Source organism: Sphaerodactylus townsendi, linkage group LG05 (assembly GCF_021028975.2).
Source record: "Sphaerodactylus townsendi isolate TG3544 linkage group LG05, MPM_Stown_v2.3, whole genome shotgun sequence".
Taxonomy (NCBI): Eukaryota; Metazoa; Chordata; class Lepidosauria; order Squamata; family Sphaerodactylidae; genus Sphaerodactylus; species Sphaerodactylus townsendi.
The window spans coordinates 133,543,740-133,565,075 of NC_059429.1; the positions used below are offsets into that span (position 1 = coordinate 133,543,740).

General features: G+C 50.0%; 1 protein-coding gene across 1 annotated transcript in view; it reads left to right on the forward strand.

Moving 5' to 3' along the window:
• Positions 1 to 13,174: 13,174 nt before the first annotated feature.
• SCRT2 (scratch family transcriptional repressor 2) overlaps positions 13,175 to 21,336 on the forward strand; it is a 34,570-nt gene continuing 26,408 nt past the window's right edge. Inside the window, exon 1 of the mRNA XM_048497190.1 lies at positions 13,175 to 13,401. Within this exon, the coding sequence (XP_048353147.1) occupies positions 13,257 to 13,401 (145 nt within the window). The 5' untranslated portion in view covers positions 13,175 to 13,256. The remainder of the gene's footprint in view (positions 13,402 to 21,336) is intronic.

The window sequence follows — 21,336 nt, forward strand, 5'->3', positions numbered from 1 at the left end:
CCCTGCGCTGCCGAGAGCTGGTTGGTCTGGAGTTATTAAAAGTTACCAGGCAGCGCGGTAACAATGGCACCCTGTTTGCCTGCTACCAGGGGCATCTGCCCCCCAACCCCTCTAGATCCTTCCCAGGAGAGTTCCCATTCCGCTGTCTTCAGCTGTCCCTCTTGTCCCCACAAGAAGACGCTGGCTCCGCTCTTTCCAAGGATCCATTTCTTTTTTATCTTTTCTTTTGGCTATTCAGCTTCGCTAAGCTGCAGCTGGAGGCTTTATGGGAAAACAGGATCCTGGACTATATTGTGCCCCCCCTCAGACTGCCTTAAATCAAGGCAAGCAAAGGGAGAGCTGGCAAGGGAAGCCAGGTGTGCCCACAAGAACAGAGCCGGCGTCTGAGGGGGTGAATGCGCCACCTGTATGCTTTGCCCCCTGCCGGCCGAGCTGGGACCCGTTGCTGAAGTGATTCATGGGCAGCAAAAGTGGCAGCGCTGGACGGGCGGCAGAGGCAGACCGGCAGGTGCCCAATCAATCCTCATGCAAAGCTTGTCTGCCCACTGAGCCCTGCGGGCACGGCCAGCTTTAGAGCATCATTTGTCCGGCACAGCCTCCTCCCGAGCATCACTTGATCTGTCCATTTTAAAAGAAAATCATCTTTATTTACCACCTTGAGGACATTTACCTGGGGGTGAAAGTGTAACCTCAGCTTGTGGGTGCTGTGGGGCAGAACTTGGAATGAGTTTGCAACAACAAATTTTAAAAACAAAATGGTTTACTTTCTTAACATATAACATATAACATCAACATTTAACATCACACTTCAAGGTCCTGTTCAGGTTGCATTTTCAAGTCCTTCTATTGACAGTCTACTGATACTGCCAAGTCCAATTCTTCTTTGCAAGTGGGTTGGCTCCTGAAGACTCCAAGGGCTTGGTGAACAGGATTCAACATGATGAAGGTTTCCAGGAGAACTCTCACCCATTACAATCACAAAAAGAAACCCTGAAACAATAAACTCCAACATTTACAACATAGCAAAAACAAACAACTACCTTCCCACTAGTTCCCAACAACATTGCAGTTACCTTAACAAGGTGTTAAGGGCTTATACAAATCAAGGTCCGAGTCTGGTAACCTCATCTCCTCCAAACTACATGAGATCTGCTGCAGCCTCCTGCTGCTTTGAGTCTCCACCCCTTACTGGGTCAACCCATTCTTGATCATGGGGGTTACAAAAGCACATAAGAGCCAGCGTGGTGTAGTGCTAAGAGCAGGCGGATTCTAATCTGGAGACCCGGATTTGGTTCCTCACTCCTCCACCTGAGTGGCAGGGGCTTATCTGGTGAACCAGACGTGTGTTTCTGCAGTCCTGCATTCCTGCTGGGTGGCCTTGGGCTGGTCCCAGTTCTCTCAGAACTCTCTCAGCCCCACCTGCCTCACCAGGTGTCTGTTGTGGGGAGAGGAAGGGAAAGGAGCTCGTCAGCCACCTTGAGTCTCCTTACAGGAGAGAAAAGTCAGTTATAAATCCAAACTACGACAACGACAACGACGACGACGACTCCTTCTCATGCTGAATCACACCCTCAATCAAGCAAGGTCAGAATTGTCTACTCAGACTATCATCAGCTCACCAGGCAGAAGAAAGTCCTCCAATCACCGACTGTTCAGTTCTTTCAAATGGAGATGCCGCGGATTGAACCAGAGACCTTCCACGTGCCAAGCAGATGTCCTACCACTAAGCCCTGGTCCCAAGGTCAGCCCCAGCTAGACTTAATGCTTAAAACATGCATCTATGCTGTGGATAATGGGCATCAACCCCGTTGATCCACCTGCTTCTCTATCCTGCCTAAGTTGCCCCACTCTTGGCCATCCGCAACTGATAATGTGGGCTCAGCAATCAGGGAGTTTTGTGGAGCTACAAAATGGGTAAACAGTCTGATGGACTACAATCCCCATCATCCCCTGTAAGCATGACACTGGCAGGGGATGATGGGAACTGTAGTCCATAACATCTGGAGGGCCGTGAGTTTGATACTTAGGCCTTAGAGAAAATGATTGCTTTGGATGGTGGACTGTGTAGTTATGCCCAGCTGGGTCCCATCCCATCCCTTCCCCAGGCGGTACCTTCATATCTCCAGCAATTTCCTAATTTGAAGTTGGCGATTCCAGTTTAATGCTTCCTCTATCTATCTATCTATCTATCTATCTATCTATCTATCTATCTATCTATCTATCTATCTATCTATCTATCTATCTATCTATCTATCTGTCTGTCTATCTGTCTGTCTGTCTGTCTGTCTGTCTGTCTGTCTGTCTGTCTGTCTGTCTGTCTGTCTGTCTGTCTGTCTGTCTGTCTGTCTGTCTGTCTGTCTGTCTGTCTGTCTGTCTGTCTGTCTGTCTGTCTGTCATCTATTATCTATCATCTATCATCTATCATCGATCGATCGTTCGTTTGGTGGTTTTGTATATACCGCCCTATCCCCGAAGGGCTCTGGGCGGTGTACAACAAAATTAAATCATAATACAACTAAACAACAAATCAAAGCTAAACCATTAAGTTTCAATACAAATATATTACTAAATCCCTTTTAAAAACAGCGATTAGTACAAAATTTAAAAAATCAAAGTCAAAGGCGCCCAGCAAGACCCAAATTTAAAACCCTCCCCAGACAGGAAGACTGCTGACCCCGTCAATAAAGAGATATAAAGCAGAGGCGAGAACAGGAGGGGTCGTAAATGTTAGAGACCCGCGGCAGCTATTGGGAGCGTGTTGCCAACCTCCAGCTGGAACCCAAAGATCTCGAAGAGTTGCTGCTGATCTCCAGACTGCAGAGATCAGTTCTCTGGGGAAAAAAATGGCACCTTTGTAGGGTGGACTTTATGGTGTCAAAGCCCTTCCCCAAACTTCACCTGCTCCAAGTTCTGCCCCCAAATCTCCAGGGTTTTTCCCAACACAGAAGCAGCAAGCAACCCTAATCTCAGGTCAGAGTTAAGTGTTGAGATCCCCAGTGGTCAGAGACCCTCCTCCAAGAACCTTTGATACATAGACCACCAACTGCTGGTGGGTAGTGGGGGACCACCTCTTTGGTTCCATTTCCTCAGCAAAGTGCTGACAGACAGGAATGGCCCTGTTGATGTCCCAGCCAACCATTCAAGGCCACTAGCATTTTCTGGCTTGAGCAGTGGTGTAGCGCCCAGGGGGAAGGGTGGGGCATTTGCCCTAGGTGCGCACTGGTGAGGGGGTGAGGCCATTTCAGGACATTCTGGGACAGGGTGGGAGTGGGCAGGGGCATGCTACAGATCTGGACTTGAGCTTCCAAGGAAAGCTTGCGGGTGTCCAAGGAAATCCAGGGTTGCTACGCAGAGTTGGGCAACGGCCAATCATCTCCGTTTGCCTGTGACTTCGCCTGATGGGATACAAATGCAACCCGCTCCCCGCTGCATGCAATATTTATGAAATTTATCATAAAGTGTCACAGTGCAATTAAAAACAATAATCACCTATTGTCTCAAGGATTCCTATGTATTGAGAGCATTTGCTTGCCAAAGACCCTTGTGGCGTTACCGCCAGAAATGCACAGGAATGTGATTCAACACAAGTCACATTGTTTATCAGGGTGGTTTACAGTCTCAAACTCAAGAAAACATAGCGATGCGATTCAACACAAGCTGTGTTGAAAAGGAGACTTTGTGCCTTGAAGAAAAATCCTCGAAAGTGGACGCCTTATCACGAAAACTGCTCGCGCTTGGCTTCCGGAGCCTTGTTTACCATTGGACTAATTATACTCCTCGGCGTCTTGTTTAGAATGAGATTAGAATATTAAGAGAAGTTGCCTTCAATTGAGATGTGCCCTTCATCCGGTGTTTTGAGTTCTACTGTAATTTGAATACTTTAAATAACAGGTGATTGTTGTTTTTAATTGCACTGTGACACTTCATTATAAATTTCATAAATATTGCATGCAGCGGGGAGTGAATTGGATTTGTATCTCATTTGGACTTGCCACTCCCGGGTTTGGTGTTATCTTTAGCCTTTACGGCTCTGGCCCCTGCCTGGTGGAACGCTCTCCCTCCAGCTGTCTGAGCCCTGCGGGACCTTGGTGAGTTCCGCAGGGCCTGTAAGACTGAGCTGTTCCACCGGGCCTTTGGTGAGGCTGGCCGCGGATCTACCGCCCCCCACTGAGGCTGCCAGTTTTCCATCTTGGCAGGGCCTTGATTCCATCTTGGGCCCTGCCTCTCCCCTCCCAGCCTTTTTGATCGGGCGCCTGTCTTTAATTTTGCTTGCTTTTAACTTTATTATTTAAATTTTAAGAAATTGCTGCTGTGGAAATTTGTTTTAATGGGGTTAAGTTTTAGTTATGTATTTTATGTGCTGTTATTGGAGCAGCTGTATTGTGAGCCGCCTCGAGCCCTTCGGGGGTGAGGCGGCCTATAAATTTAATAAGTAATAAAATAATAATAATAATAATATCTTGACTTAATCCTTGACCTGATGCCTGGCCCAGTCTAACCTGATCACAACAGATCTGGGAAGCTAAGCAGAGCTTGTCCCAGTTAGCCCTTGGATGGGAGCAGTGGCATATTTGCCTAGGGACAAGGGGTACCCCTTGCCCCCGGGCGCCACTCTCCTGGTCATGTGGGGGGTGCAAAATTGTCCCCTTACGTGACCAGGAAGACGGCAGTGGGGGTATGGAGCTGGGCGCCCCTGACTCCACCTATGTCGATGACGCATGGGCAGGGTCGAGGGCGCTTGAAGACGATGAGGCAGCAAGACTTCCTCAACATGGACATTGGCCAGGTTGAGGGTGCCTGGCTCCGCCCCCCAGGGGGGGCACCTGGAGACAATGTATCTCTGGGTGCCATTTACCCCCGGTACGCCTCTGGATGGGAGACCCTCCAGGAAATCCAGAGTTTCCATACGGAGGCAAACCACCTGTGCTCATCTCTTGCCTAGAAAACCCTGTTGGGTCACGATATGTTGGCTGTGACTATATGGCCCTTTTGTTCAGACTTGCCCCGCTGTCTTGCCACGTCTCACAGAATATGTTGGCACCTCGTAGACCCTGCTTCGCACGCATAGCTACCTGTTCGCTGCTATTGCTTCTGCGACAGGGACTGCGCCTAGTTCCGTGGTGGTGAACCTTTGGCACTCCAGATGTCATGGACTACAATTCCCATAAGCCCCTGCCAGCATGGCCAATTGGCCATGTTGGCAGGGGCTGGTGGGAATTGTAGTCCATAACATCTGGAGTGCCAAAGGTTCATCACCAGATGGCTAGTTGATTGAGATGCATTCCTAATGCAATGTAATCGCTACAAGATATATGCTATACGTTATCACTGCCATTCTGGGACATTCTTTCCTTGATCTTTGCTTTATGGCTTCACATGCTGTGTGGATAACTAAGCTTACCCCTGACATTCTGGTTCCGTGGGGAATGGGATGTTTCCGTTGTCCTGAGGGGCAGGAGGCCAGGTGACTTCATCTCTATCTATCCCCGACCTTGGGGTGCCTTAGCTCCAAAATAATCCCTTCGTACATTCTTTGGGGAAACGGCATTCGCTTCTGAATAAAGGGGATCGCAAAAGCCAGATTCTGCAGATCTGGCTTTCTTGAACTGGGTGCTTCGATGCCTATCAATAAGTATTGCTGATCAACAATACAGAGTCCGTTGATTGCTCCAAGGTTCGAGACCTAAGATCCTGCCCCTGGGAATGTGGTCATCTCCTCCTCTGACCTTGGAGATTGCTACGTCCGGCAGCGATTTTGCTTTTGGCTGAAAAAGAACGGGAGGGGTGGGTGGGTTTTATATTTACTGCTTTATATTTACTGCTATGCTTATTGAATATCAGTTCTGGCCGTAGCCAGTTGTGTATCCATCCCCAGTGTGCAATAAATTCAGATTCTGTGAACCCTTGAGTCTGCCTGATTGAAGAAGAGCGTAGGCACGACACCTTTTTACCATCACCTTTGGCTTCTCCCCATTCTTTGCCCTCAGCATGGGGCAGGGCTGTTTGGCAATGTCTAGGATGAAAATCTCTGCCACAATACATTGGTTCATCTCCAGGGTGCCACAACAGTCTCAGGTGTTTTGGCTGCAATAGGTTTGGCCATTTCAGATAGGTAGAATAGAAGAAGAAGAAGAAGAAGAAGAAGAAGAAGAAGAAGAAGAAGAAGAAGAAGAAGAAGAAGAAGAAGAAGAAGAAGAAGAAGAAGAAGAAGAAGAAGAAGAAGAAGAAGAAGAAGAAGAAGAAGAAGAAGAAGAATTCAGATTAGCCTGTACACTCCCACACATGCCAGCTGGGTGACCTTGGGCTAGTCACAGCTTCTCGGAGCTCTCTCAGCCCCACCTACCTCACAGGGTGTTTGTTGTGAGCGGGGAAGGGCAAGGAGATTGTAAGCCCCTTTGAGTCTCCTGCAGGAGAGAAAGGGGAGATATAAATCCAAACTCCTCCTCCTACTCCCTCTTCTTCCTCCTCCTTCCTCCTTCCTCCTCTCTCCTTCTTCTTCCCTCTCCCCTCTTCCCTCTTCTTCTTCCTCTTCTTCTTCCTCTTCCTCTTCCTCTTCCTCTTCCTCTTCCTCTTCCTCTTCCTCTTCTTCTTCTTCTTCTTCTTGGCTTCTGGGTGAGGCTCGAATTGTAATGAAGGCCAACAGCCAGCTAAAGATCTAGCAGCTGTGAACTCTATAATAATAATAATAATAACAATAACAATAACAACAACAACAACAACAATAATAATAATAATAAAGAAGAATAAGAATAAGAATAAGAATAAGAATAAGAATAAGAATAAGAATAAGAATAAGAATAAGAATAAGAATAAGAACAACAACAACAACAACCATCATCATCATCATCATCATCATCATCATCATCATCATCATCATCATCATCATCATCATCATCATCATCATCGGAATAGGAAACCACTTAGGAAGTCCAGGGTCTTTGCACAGAGGCAGGCAACGGCAAACCACCTCCGGGTTAGTCCAACCTTGGTGACCTCAGAAGCTATGCACTGTTGGCCCTGGTTAGTCGATGGATGGAAGGCCTCCAAGGAAGTCCAGGGCTGTGCACAGAGGCAGGCAACGGCAAACCACCTCTGTTCATGTCTCTTGCCTTGAAAACCTTACAGGGTTGCTCTGTGTTGGTCCTTTCCAGTACCCCTCCCCAGTGTGACCTAGGTAGCTCCATCCCTATATCTCCATCCCTATACACAGCAGGTTAAGAGTAGGTGGATTCTAATCTGGAGAACCGGGTTTGATTCCCCACTCCTCCACCTGAGTGGCTGAGGATTATCTGGTGAACCAGATTTGTTTCCCCACTCCGACATTCCTGCTGAGTGACCTTGGGCCAGTCACAGTTCTCTCTGAACTCTCTCAGCCCCACCTACCTCACAAGGTGTCTGTTGTGGGGAGAGGGAAGGAAAGAAGCTTGTAAGCCACCTTGAGTCTCCTTACAGAAAGAAAGGTGGGGTATAAATCCAAACTCTCCTTCTTCTTGCAGGATACAACATGCCTTTTTCTCCTTCCTTTCCCTTCCTCCTTCCTTCCCTGCCTCCCCCCCACACACACTGTGTGTGTGTGTATATGTGTGAGTGTGGATCAGTTGCAGCCAGAGTGAAGGAAAAACTATTTCCATACAGCTGTCCAGAAAGGCACGAATTTTAAGGTCATTGTTTTTCTTTTTTTTTCAGCCAGGAAGAAAGAGTGCGCATTCTTCGTCCTGTTCTCTCCCCTCTGTCTTTTTGTGCGTTGTGTGCGTGGGGAGGGGGGGGCTGCTTTGTGTGTGCAGAGGGGAGGGGGCGCAGAGGGGCTTATGGCAAGCAGCCGCCTTAATGTCACTCAGGCGCTCTGATTGCCGGTTATTAGCATATATTATCTCAGTCTCCTGCCTCTGAAAAGAGAGGAGGGCCAATTTGCCCCCCCTCCCCTCCCCCCGCCCTTTCTCACACCCCCACCACCCCCTTCCCCAGGCCCACCTTGTCTTTTACACTTAATTACCTCGCGCGTTACACCATAGGCCGCAAGACAGAGAGTAGCGCAGCGCAAGTCTCACACTGGGCAAGCGAACCCGGCACAAGTAGGGCGTGAATAATTCCTGGCTCGGCTCGTGTGCCTTCCAGAAAGGAAGGAAGGCACTGCTCATATGTTATGAAATAAGGGCAAAGTGCCCCCTGCAAGGGTGTGGGGAGTGGGGACATGCAGCTTCCAAGCGTGCAAGAGGAAAATAACATTATTATTTTTTTGGGGGGGGGTGTGTATGCAATATTTGAAGGCGAGAGGAATTCAAAGCAATGGATTGGAAAGCCTCATTTGCTTTTTGCAAAACCGGGAGTCTGCTTGCTCCAGCGGGGTGGGCTGGCTTGAACTTGTGATGTCACGGTTCCTTGCTGGGGAGACAGATGGGCCATGATGTCATAAAGAGCTGGGATTGTTCTCGCAGGCCATGTGTCATAATGGCAGCCATGAGGGTGTGTGTGTGGGGGGGGGGGCGGTGAGTTGTAATTTGGAGGAGGGAGAGAGCACCGGCTGGGTGTAAAGAAGCGGGCTGGGGATTGGGTTAGGGGCCCTTTGTGAGTTGGCCTTTGGGGAGGGCTCTGTTGTGAGATCGGGTCAGGCCCTTTGTGAGTCTGGCCAAGGTCACTCTTTGAGCGGAGTACAGTCTTCAGTCTCTGTGTCGGGCCTGTTCAGCGGCCTTGAAAAAAAAAACTGGGTTGGGATTTGACGCTTGGGCAGGCCTTAAAGGATAGTTCCAAAGAAATAGGCCGGTCTTCGCCTTCTAGGAGCGCTTGGAAGATGAACAGCATTTGGGCTGAGCTTTCCCAAATGAAAACTCACTTCTGCATATTTTATTTATTTATTTATTTATTTATTTATTTATTTATTTATGGGATTTCTATACCGCCCAATCCCCAAAGGGCTCTGGGCGGTGTACAACATGGATTCCACATACAGTATATAAATTAAATTAAAATGTAAGTTTAAAAGTTTAAATATTTAAAACGCATCAGTAATTCAGTAAAATGGCATCAGCAATACCCCAGATTAAACCCTCCCCAAAAAGGGGGAACAAGACAGTAACAAAAATGGGTCCCCTAGATGACAGGGGGACTCCGAAAACCGGAGGAATAGAGTAGAAGGGGCACCTAATCAGCGGGCTGGGCACTCCAAAAGCCTGGTGGAACAACTCAGTCTTACAGGCCCTGTGGAATTCATACTCAAGATCCCGCAGGGCCCGGACAGCTGGAGGGAGAGTGTTCCACCAGGCCGGGGCCAGGGCTGAAAAGGCCCTGGCCCGAGTGGAGGCCAGCCGCATCATTGAGGGGCCAGGAATATAACAAACAATATGTGGAGAATGTATTGTCGAAGGCTTTCACAGCCGGAATCACTGGGGTTGTGGTTGTCAGAAATTTAAGGGTTGTGAAGCAGCATTCTCTCCTGATGTTTCACCTGCACACAGCCACAGATGCAGGCGAAACGTCAGGAGAGAATGTTGCTAGAACATGGCAGTACAACCCGGAAACCACACAGCACCCCAATATGTGGAGACTCGAGTATATATTGTCCATGTCCTACCCTGGGATATGGACAATATATATCCCACTAAACATTCCCTTCTCTCTAGATACAGTGTGTAACAGACTTCTCTCTATGATACACCTCTGAAGATGGCAGCCACAGATGCAGGCGAAATGTTCAGAACAAGATCTACCAGACCACGGCTGCACAGCCCGGAAAACCCACCACAACCAGTTGAATCCGGCCGTGAAAGCCTTCGACATTGCAATAAATGGAGAAGTGAGCTTTGGATCACGATAGCTCAGACTGGGAAATGTTTAATCTTGTAGGGGCCCCTGGATTTCTCTCCTGGTCTGGAAGGAAGATCTGGTATTATGTACCCAACTACCATGCCATTTTCAGCCTACTTTAAATCTCCATTGCTCTTGGAGGATTCAGAAATCCAAATCATTTTGTGTCTGAACTGAGTATCTTCTGTACTTCAGAAGAACAGCCATCCAAAACCGCTTCTGGTAGAAGGAACCATTTGGAGGGAGGGATTTTGATTCGACGATGGACAGTTGAAGCCATTAAGATGTTACGTGTTGGGCGGGAAATAAAAGCAAGTTGATGAGTTGCTCCGAACGGAATTTGAAGGGAAAGCAGTGAATTCTTGCAGTATTGAAGCAAAGGCACCAAAATCCATTTTTTGTATTGGCTTTGCTGCCAAATTAATTATTATAAAAATCTCCACTCAGGGGGAGTGTAGAGAAAACAATATGCACCTACTCTACACTGAACTAAATAACCCATCTGGCTAGGGGCAAACCTGTGGCACTCCAGATGTTCATGGACTACAATTCCCATCAGCCCCAATTGGCCATAAGAACATAAGAACTAGCCTGCTGGATCAGACCAGAGTCCATCTAGTCCAGCACTCTGCTACTCGCAGTGGCCCACCAGGTGCCTTTGGGAGCTCACATGCAGGAGGTGAAAGCAATGGCCTTCTACTGCTGCTGCTGCTCCTGAGCACCTGGTCTGTTGAGGCATTTGCAATCTCAGATCAAGGAGGATCAAGATTGGTAGCCATAGATCGACTTCTCCTCCATCAATCTGTCCAAGCCCTTTTTAAAGCTATCCAGGTTAGTGGCCATCACCACCTCCTGTGGCAGCATATTCTGGCAGGGACTGATGGGAATTATAGTCCATGAACATCTGGAGTGCCATAGGTGCGCCACCACTGGGCTAGGCGGTTACTGTTTCTCTTAAAGGGTGGCAACTTCTCAGGGGCCCGCGTGAACATATTCTGTTCCCCAGCTACTTGAGATCTTTTTAATTGGATGTGCAAAGGATTGGAGCCGGAATCCTCTCTCTGCCAGGCGGTGATCGTCATCTGTTTCTTCCCCTGCTGTAAACGCTACCCCCGTCTGCCCTTTCCACCGACACTTCAACCAGAAAATGGCAAACTGGAGGGGGGAGAGCTCAGAAAGGTAAAAATAGCTCCTTTTGACCTTACAAAGGCTTCGGGGATCCGCCGCTGAGCGGATGCAATCGACCACAAGGACACACCGAACCAGCTAACGTTTTTCTTTCCTTTCCCTCTGGTAGCAATAAAAGGAATACTCCGACTTATGTGGAAGGCAGAATTCATTTCGTCGCCAGGCTGGCAACGCGCGCGCGCGGCAGATTTCAGAGGGAGCCGTTCCAACCAACAGACTTCTTGGCCCAGAATGGCATCAAGACAAGCATCCAAGAACACCATCAGTGGGAGGGGGGCCGTCCCAAAATCTTGGCCTCCGGGCAGATCAGAGCCGGGCTCTCTGCCGGATGGTGACAGGCAGGCCGCAAAGAGTGGACTTTGCTTTGCCCCCCCCACAACAGCTGACAGTTGTCAAGGTCAAGACCAGCAGGAGGGAATCCCACCAAAAATATGTTTGTAATCTTGCAGTTCAAACCCGGCAGGCTGGAATCAGGTTAACCCCTTCCTCTCCCGCGAAGGCCTCTGTTTTCCAAGTCCAGTGTTAGGTGGGCAGATCGCTCGGGTTGGTCTCTACCGGAAATGTTGGGTTCTGTTAAGGCACAGGTGTCAAACTCGCGGCCCTCCAGATGTGATGGACTACAGTTCCCATCATCCCCTGCCAGCATGATGGGAACCGTAGTCCATCACATCTGGAGGGCCACGAGTTTGACACCTATGTGTTAAGGGGAAGAGAATGGGAGGCCTTCGACCCGCCGCTCACTTCCAATTTATTTTAGGGACGCTGTTGTCCAACAGAACTTTTTGTGGGGTGGTATCTGCTGGCTAATTTGTTGGGGTGGGGGTGCATCGCAAGGTGTCGCTGGGGTTTTTTCACCTAGTCATCCAAAATCATTTCAAAAGGAAGAAATATCTGGGGAAGCCGCAACTTTATCCTCTTCTTTGGGGTTCTATCCAAGTGTTTATTCCCCCCTGCACATGACCAAGGAAATGGGGGGGGGGAGGGGGAGTTCCTCCCCTCCCTCTGAATCCGGCTTTCTTCATCAATTCTCTGGGTCTTAAACCACCGTGGGTTTGCACCAAGACAAAGGAACTCAAGAGGGGGGTGGTGGAGGAAACAGATTCTCCCCCCCCACCCTCTCCCTAGCCTGCCTCCCCTCCTCTTCCTCAGACACGTGTCTCCATTGTTCTGCCTTTGGCTGGACACAGGAAGGGGGGGAAGGCAAGAGTTAATCTACCTTCAGGGTGGAGGGGAAACAATTGTCGGAGGAGCAATTTTACTCCAGGGGAGGAGGAAATTGGGGGGGGGAGGAGCCAGAGAGGCTGGGGGGAATTCCCTGCGTGGATAGAAATTTTTGTAGCTCCCGTTAGAAAAGAGAACGAGGCGGGGGGGGGGGCGAGTAGAGAGAGAAGCGGAGCTCTTCCAAAAGAGGCGTGTGGTGGGGTTGATGGAGAGAGGAAAAGATGTAGGGTTCGTTCCCTTTGATGGCGGGGGGGGGGGGGCCGTGCAGAGAAAACTTCTAAAGCCAGGATCCTTCCCCCCTCCTCCCCTCCCCCTCCTCTATTCCTCTCCGTCCTGAACACTTTGTCATGCCAACAAAATCGCCTCCTGCTGAAATTGGCTGGCACTCGTGGGTGATATCTTTGGTGTGAGTTGGGGGTTGGGATACTGTGGGGGGGGCCGTTAATAGGCTCCGGGCTCGCTAATGGTGCGTGTGGCCAGATGGGCGAGGACATCTCCCCTCCCTCCGTTTCAACCCCCCCCCTCCGCCCGTCCTGCCAACCCAATTCCTCTCATCTGCTTCCTCCCCCCCCCGCCCCACTCACTTTCTCTCCTTCCCTCCCATCGTCCCAACCCCCTCCTTTCCCTCGCTCTCGCTCTCGCTCTCCCCCCCTGCCTCCCTCCAGGCTCTGCTACCTCCCCCCCCCCCGTCCTGCCTTCTCACGTGCTCCCGGTCCTGGGGGACAAGTTGATGGATTAAAGGTCTGAGCTGCTCCACCTGATCTCCGCCCCCCCTTTCCCTAGCAGCCTGCGTCCCATATAAAGACGGAAAGGGGGGGGGGGGTTGGAGCGCGCTGCTGACCTCAGCTATTCCTCAGCAGCTCCCCCTCCCTCCCTCCCTCTTTCCCCTCCCCTCCCCCCTCCAGCCTCCCCCCTTCCTTTCCCCTCCCTCCGCTCCCAACCGGAGAGAGAGAGAGCCAGAGAGGGAAGCGAGAGGGAGGGAGCTGTCCAAAGTGCTGATCGCCGCCGCCGCCGCCGCCGCCGCCGCCGCCTCGCCCGCCCGCACCATGCCGCGCTCCTTCCTGGTCAAGAAGATCAAAGCCGACGCTTTCCAGTCCAGCCCAGTCCCGGCCCCGACTTACCACCCCCTGGAAACTTCGTACGGCCACTTGGAAGGGCCCTTGGAGGCCAGAGACCCCGGGGAGGAGAATGGTAAGGCTAGGGGCGCGCGCGGGGGGGGGGATCCAAGGAGGTGACGGAGGGGGCATGGGGGTCGTTATAATTGGGAGAATCGCCTTCTAGTCCAGCCCAGCCCAGCCCCGATTTACCACCCCCACCACCCCCGGAAACTTCGTACCACCAACTGGAGGGACCCTTGGAGGCCAGAGACGCCGGGGTGGAGAATGGTAAGGCCTGAGGCGGGGGGAGGATTCCAAGGAGGGTGACCGAGGGCGATGGGTTATCCTAATCCGGAGAATCCGGGTCTGTGCGTGCGGAAGGGGAACTCGGCTCTTCCTCGAGGGTGCGTCTCTAATGCCCGTTTTTGGTCAAGCGCTCTGGACGCTCTGTCGGCTCTGCGCAGCGGGTCGGTGTGGGCAGTTTGCCTTCCCCTGCCCCTCCCCCGGCAGGTGTGGATGCCCCAGGTACGAAACAGGGCATCTCGGAGCCCCCCCCCCCCCACCAGTCCAAATGGAGGGGCCCGAATATCACCGCGCATCTAGCTGATCACTGGCTCGTGGCCGTGAAACCCCGGCGGAAAGGGCGCGCTTGGAGAGAGTTGGGCTGCCTGCCTTCTCGGCTCTCGGGGATCTGGGGCATGAAAGTGAGGGTCGCGAAACCAGGGGAGCAGAGAGCGGAGGAGTCGTGTGTGTGCTTGTGTGTGAGTGTGTGTGGGGGGGGGGGAGGAGAGAGCAGAAGCTGGGACAGGCGCTTGCGATAGAAGCGGGGCTCTGTTTTGCGCACACGGAGTTCTTGAGCACCCACGTTGTTTCTTGGCGCGGGTGGAGACTTGAGAAATCCGGGGACTCCGACAAAAACAGAACCCTCCTCCTCTTGGGGGCTCCGTAAAGACTCGCACAGCTGGCTTCTTTTGTCCTGCCCGCGAGGGACGAACCCGGATTCCACACCTGGAATTCGGAGCGCCTCCAGAAACCTTGCTGTGTTCAGGACACCTTCCCAAACCGCCTCTCTTTTCTTTCTGCTTCTCTCTTCTCTTCTCTTCTCTTCTCTTCTCTTCTCTTCTCTTCTCTGTCTGTTTGTCTGTCTCTTCGATAGACGGGGTGGGGTGGGGGAATAGAGGAAGTTCCAGACTACAAAGCGACTCCATGGTCCGTCCCTCCGTCCCTCCGTCCGTCCGTTTGTTTGTTTTGTTCTTTGCATTTATATCCCGCCAATTTCCCGAAGGACTTGAGGCGGCTTTTGCAATCGAGACACAGTAAAACACATACCAACAATACAAAAATTCAAAATGCAAGGTGTCAATGCTAAAACCAGCTTCAAATCAACTTAAGTCTTTCAGCCTCCAGTCCGAAACCACAGACTGAACTGAAGTCTGGACGGGGACTCTTAACACTCTCTCACCCCAACATAAGAACATAAGAACTAGCCTGCTGGATCAGACCAGAGTCCATCTAGTCCGGCACTCTGCTACTCGCAGTGGCCCACCAGGTGCCTTTGGGAGCTCACCTGCAGGATGTGAAAGCAATGGCCTTCTGCTGCTGCTGCTGCTCCCGAGCACCTGGTCTGCTAAGGCATTTGCAATCTCAGATCAAGGAGGATCAAGATTGGTAGTCATAAATCGACTTCCCCTCCACAAATCTGTCCAAGCCCCTTTTAAAGCTATCCAGGTTAGTGGCCATCACCACCTCCTGTGGCAGCATATTCCAAACACCAATCACATGTTGCGTGAAGAAGTGTTTCCTTTGATTAGTCCTAATTCTTCCCCCCAGCATTTTCAATGAGTGCCCCCTGGTTCTAGTATTGTGAGAAAGAGAGAAAAATTTCCCTCTGTCAACATTTTCTACCCCATGCACAATTTTATAGACTTCAATCATATCTCCCCTCAGACGTCTCCTCTCCAAACTAATGAGTTCCAAACGCTGCAGCCTCTCCTCATAAGGAAGGTGCTCCACCAGTCACAATAAGCTGTCCTCCTCTGCCCTCCACTTCTCCCCTCTCTTGACAGGAAACAATACCCCCTCCCCTTGCTTGTTTGGAAGCCACGCCCCCTCTCCGCCAGGCCAGCTTCTTTGTAGATTGGTTGTTCTGGTGGGGAGGGGGGCATTCCTATAGCTTCTTTGCTAACAGGGCATGCTGACACATAAGACATGTGCAGATATACGTATGAGAGTGTGGGTGTAGCGTTTGCTTGCAGGTATCCGTTTCTGTGCTCTGACCTCCATGACCCCAGCTAGCTTGATCTCTGCACATCTCTGAAGCTAAGCAGGGTCGGCCCTGGTTGGGATTTGGATGGGAGACAGCCAAAGATGCATTGGGGTGCAAAGACAGGCCACTTGAGTTTTGGAGTGTTGTGGGGTTTCCAGGCTGCATGGCCGTGTTCCAGTAGGATCTGTGCAGGCGAAACATCAGCAGAAAATGCTACTGGAACACGGCCATGCAGCCCGGAAACTCCACAACACTCCAGCGATTCCGGCCATGAAAGTCTTCGACAATACACTGAAGTTTGGTCTCTGCCCTGACCTGCGTAGCACAGGCTCGCTCAATTTCCTCAGCAGCTAAGCAGAGTTGGCCCTGGTTAATCGTACTTGGATGGGAGTCCACCGAGTAATTCCGGTGTTTTCCTTCAACGCATGCAAAAGCAAATCACCTCGGAACATCTCATGCCTTAAAAACCTACAGAGTCGCCGTAATTCAGCTGTGAATTGCGACTACTGTCAACCACCCCATCTGTTTCCATCTGCATTGAGACAACACATCGTACACGTGTGTGTGTGTGTGTGTGTGTGTACAGTCTCTTCCTGTTGTATAGTGTGCGCTGAGGGCAAATCCCTACTGCAAAAGATGCACCCGAAGTGCACACTCTAGTGCTTGTTGTAGTGTTCCATTCGTTGCTTTGTGTGGTTGTGATTTGCAAGCAGTTTTGTGTCTGTGCTTACCACAATGTCTATTGTGCACAGTGACGCCTCTGTGCCCACCTGCAATAGGGTGTGTACTTTATCCACCAGTATCATGCAATGGTAGAAAGTCAACATGGCGTAGTGGCTAAGAGTGGCAGACTCTAATTGGCGGAACTGGGTTTGTTTCCCTACTCCTCCACATGTATGGCAGTCTCGACTCTGGAGAACCGGGTTTGATTGTCCACACATCCACACGGGCAGCAAACTTTAATCTGGTGAACTGGGTTTGTTTTCCCTGCTCTTCCACGTGAAGCCTGTTGGGTGACCTTGGGCCAGTCACAGTTCTTTTAGAACTCTCTCAGCACCACCTACCTCACAAGGGGTTTGTGGTGAGGATAAGAAGAAGAGTAGTTTTCGATTTATACCCCACCTTTCTCTCCTGTGAGGAGACTCAAGGTGGCTGACAAGCTCCTTTCCCTTCCTCTCCCCACAACAGACACCTTTTGAGGCAGGTGGAACTGAGAGAGTTCAGAGAGAACTGTGACTAGCCCAAGGTCACCAAGCAGGAAGGTAGGAGTGTGGAAAAACATCATTCACCAGATAAGTCTTTCTGTTATTCTATAGGTGGACTCCAGGGAAACTGCGGCTCTCCAGATAAAATTCAGTCCACACCCCATCAGTTTCTGTCAGCATGGCCAATTGGCTGAAGTCATTCAATTGGCCATGCTGGTAGGGGCTGATGGGAATTGTAGTTCCTGAACATCTGGAGAGCTGCAGGTTCCCTACCCCTGCTCTAGAGGAAGGGAAGGTGATTGTAAGGTGTTTTGAGACTCCTTAAGGTAGAGAAAAGTAGGATATAAAAACCAGCTGCTGCTGCTGCTGCTGCTGCTGCTGCTGCTGCTGCTGCTTCTTCTTCTTCTTCTTCTTCTTCTTCTTCTTCTTCTTCTTCTTCTTCTTCTTCTTCTTCTTCTTCTTCTTCTTCTTCTTCTTCTTCTTCTTCTTCTTCTTCTTCTTCTTCTTCTTCTTCTTCTTCTTCTTCTTCTTCTTCTTCCACAGTTATATCAGGGTCTGATGACTGCATTGTATACATCAATGTATAGAGTGGGTTGCATTGATGGACCTGAGCAAGAACAGTTCTTGTCCCTTAACATTCTGATTCAAAAAGCAGGCCCATACTACCTCTTTGGGCATTTCTGAGCAGGACACAGTGCCCTTGCCTTTGGTCTTCACGTGTTGTTTCTCCCCAGTGCCCTGTCTCTGATCTCAGTTTCAGGCATGTTGTCATGTCGGTCTGTGATGGAAGAGCAAGATTCCAATCTAGCAGCACCTTAGAGACCAACAAGATCTCCAGAGTATAAATTTTCGAGAACCAAAACTCTTGATATCTGATGAAGGGAGCATTGACTTTGGGGAGTTTGTATACTGGGAATCTTGTTGATTCTTGAAGGTCCTGTTGTGCAAGAATCTCGCTCTGCCTCTGATCCCAAATCTTCCAGTTATTTGCTGCGGCAAATGGCTGCCTGTCGATCTCTACACGATGGATTTGCCTAACATTTTAAACCAAGAGCTGAGAGAAAAGTTTTTGAGAACCGGCGTGTGCTTTTATTATCCCTGAACTGAATGGTCCGAGCTAGTCAGATTTCTGAAGGTTAGCAGGGTCAGTTTTGATTAGGACTTGGATGGGAGATCACCAAAGAACACCAAAGCTACAAGTCACTAATATGCAGAAGGCAATGGTGAAATCTACGGGATTGCCACATATTGGCTCCTACTTGATGATACTTTCCTCCACTACCACGCAACATTTTCTGTGGTGCTTTATTTTAAATAAATAGCACATCTAGATACTCAGTCACCGTACTCAGCGTGCTCTAACCAAAGTTACCTGTTGTTCGGACTTGGGGAAATCTGAATTTGTTGGGGAGGGGAGGCACGTCAATAGAAATACGAAGACTTGAAGTCTGTGAGATAGGGCTACGGAAAATGAAAGGTTGAAAGGAGGAGGAGGAGGAGCCGCCCATGGCCCTGCCCATAGCCCCATTTAAGCCCCGCCTCTTGATTCCTGGAAATCTGGCATGTAGTGGTCACCTGATGATACCCTCTTGTTTGCAAGGACATTTCGAAGGAAGGAAGGAAGGAAGGAAGGAAGGAAGGAAGGAAGGAAGGAAGGAAGGAAGGAAGGAAGGAAGGAAGGAAGGAAGGAAGGAAGGAAGGAAGGAAGGAAGGAAGGAAGGAAGGAAGGAAGGAAGGAAGGAAGGAAGGAAGGAAGGAAGGAAGGCTGAAGTCATTCTTTTACAGTAAATATTACTTCATTTGTCTGTGTCCATCATGGAAGGAAGGAAGGGAGGGAGGGAGGGAGGGAGGGAGGAGTCATTCTTTTACAGTAAATATTACTTCATTTGCCTGTGTCCATCATGGAAGGAAAGGCTGAAGTCATTCTTTTGCAGTAAATATTACTTCATTTGTCTGTGTCCGTCATGGAAGGAAGGAAGGAAGGAAGGAAGGAAGGAAGGAGGGAAGGGAGGGAGGGAGGGAGGGAGGGAGGGAGGGAGGGAGGAAGGGAGGGAGGGAGGGAGGGAGGGAGGGAGGAGTCATTCTTTTACAGTAAATATTACTTCATTTGTCTGTGTCCATCATGGAAGGAAGGAAGGAAGGAAGGAAGGAAGGAAGGAAGGAAGGAAGGAAGGAAGGAAGGAAGGAAGGAAGGAAGGAAGGAAGGAAGGAAGGAAGGAAGGAAGGAAGGAAGGAAGGAAGGAAGGAAGGAAGGAAGGAAGGAATGTGGTTTTAGGTGCCTGGAACACTTGTCAACGAACACTCCAGTGAGAGTTGGCAGAGGTATAGTATGGAAAGAAAACATGCTGGAGTCCTCTGCCCAGTGACTCATCCAAGCAAGCTCAACCTCATGCTAGATTTTTTTTTAATCACCTCCCAATCGCCAGTAGCGCAGTTAAAATCCGTGCACAGGCAAATGTGCAAAAAGTGTGGGGAAAAAAAATCAACCGGTTATCCCTGCAATTGCCAGTGCCGGGAGGTGATTCGTAGCAGATCTAGTTTAGATGAGGGGAATCGAACACCCGGCTCTGGGGTCAGGATTTTGTCCCACTTCCTGCAGCCTCCTCTGTGGGTCCATATTTGGCCTTAGGACTCTGCTTCAGCAGAAGTGGCCACACGGTGCAAGTGGGCAAGGCCAGATCGGATGCGCAAAGGCCAACATGTTGTGGGGCAGAGATGTGCTTGCCCGTCTCGGCTGCTGTTGGAAAGACTGCTGGGCTGGGTCCGATCCTGCAGGGCTCTGCTTATATTCGGTACCGTCCTCTTGAAAGGGGGTGGGGGGGAAATGTTCTCAAGTGGCAAATGACTTATAGTGACCCTAGGGCCGTGGTGGCGAACCTATGGCACTCCAGAGGTTCATGGGCTACAATTCCCATCAGCCCCTGCCAGCATGGCCAATTGGCCATGCTGGCAGGGGCCAATGGGAATTGTAGCCCATGAACCTCTGGAGTGCCATAGGTTCGCCACCACGGCCCTAGGATTTTCCAGGCAAGATACTTCAGAGGTGGTTCACCATTGTTTGCCTCTGTGTAGCCACCTTGGACTTCCTTGGTGGTATCCCATCCAAGGACTAACCATGCTTAGCTTTCAATATCTGATGAGATCAGGCATCTGGGGCCATCTAGGTCAGGGTAGACGAACAGAGGGCACTTGCCATTGCCTGCCTTGGCAACGTGACCCTGGACTTCCTTGACAGTCTCCCATCCAAGTACAAACCAGGACCCACCCTGCTTAGCTTCCGAGATTTAAGAACATAAGAACAAGCCAGCTGGATCAGACCAGAGTCCATCTAGTCCAGCTCTCTGCTACTCGCAGTGGCCCACCAGGTGCCTTTGGGAGCTCACATGCAGGATGTGAAAGCAAGGGCCTTCTGCTGCTGCTGCTGCTCCTGAGCACCTGGTCTGCTAAGGCATTTGCAATCTGAGATCAAGGAGGATCAAGATTGGTAGCCATAAATCGACTTCTCCTCCATAAATATGTCCAAGCCCCTTTTAAAGCTATCCAGGTTAGTGGCCATCACCACCTCCTGTGGCAGCATATTCCAAACACCAATCACATGTTGCGTGAAGAAGTGTTTCCTTTTATTAGTCCTAATTCTTCCCTCCAGCATTTTCAGTGGATGCCCCCTGGTTCTAGTATTGTGAGAAAGAGAGAACAATTTCTCTCTGTCAACATTTTCTACCCCATGCATAACTTTATAGACTTCAATCCTATCCCCCCTCAGACGTCTCCTCTCCAAACTAAAGAGTCCCAAAAGCTGCAGCCTCTCCTCATAGGGAAGGTGTTCCAGTCCCTCAATCATCCTCGTTGCCCTTCTCTGCTTTTTTTCTATCTCTTCAATATCCTTTTTGAGATGTGGCGACCAGAACTGAACACAGTACTCCAAGTGAGGTCGCACCACGGCTGTATATAAGGGCATGACAATCTTTGCAGTTTTATTCTCAATTCCTTTCCTAATTATTATTATGAGATCAGGTTAGCGAGGCCCACTCAGGTCAGGCCTATGCAAAACAGAGGTTAACAGTTCCCAGATTTTTTGAGGTGGGACACTATCTTCTGGGAGTCGCCACTGTGGGTCCAAGAAGCAATAGGACCAGGCATTACCTATCACTGACAAGCGCAGCCTTGCGGATGAGATGGGGTGTAGAGGGAAGAAGAGGACGGAGAAGGAATGCAGAACATCTGCCTTCTCTTATCAGGGCTGAGTTTCCTCTTTCAGTTGTTCAGTGTGGTGCAGTGGTTAGAGCATCACTCCAGGATCTGGAGAACCACGTTCGAATCCCCACTTCCGGAGTGACCTCAAGAGTAACTGATCTCGCAGGGTTATATTGAGGATAAATTGGTGAGGAGAAGATTTAATTGGAGGAGAGGGAATTCAATGTATTTACTGAGCAGAAATGTGGGGTAGAAATGAATAATTTTGAACCTCCCAATCGTCTATGTAGGAAAGAATCAGGGTTTAAGAACCATTGCTTTGCCTCTATAAGTAAAGCCGTGTATTGCTTTACTGTTGTTGGGT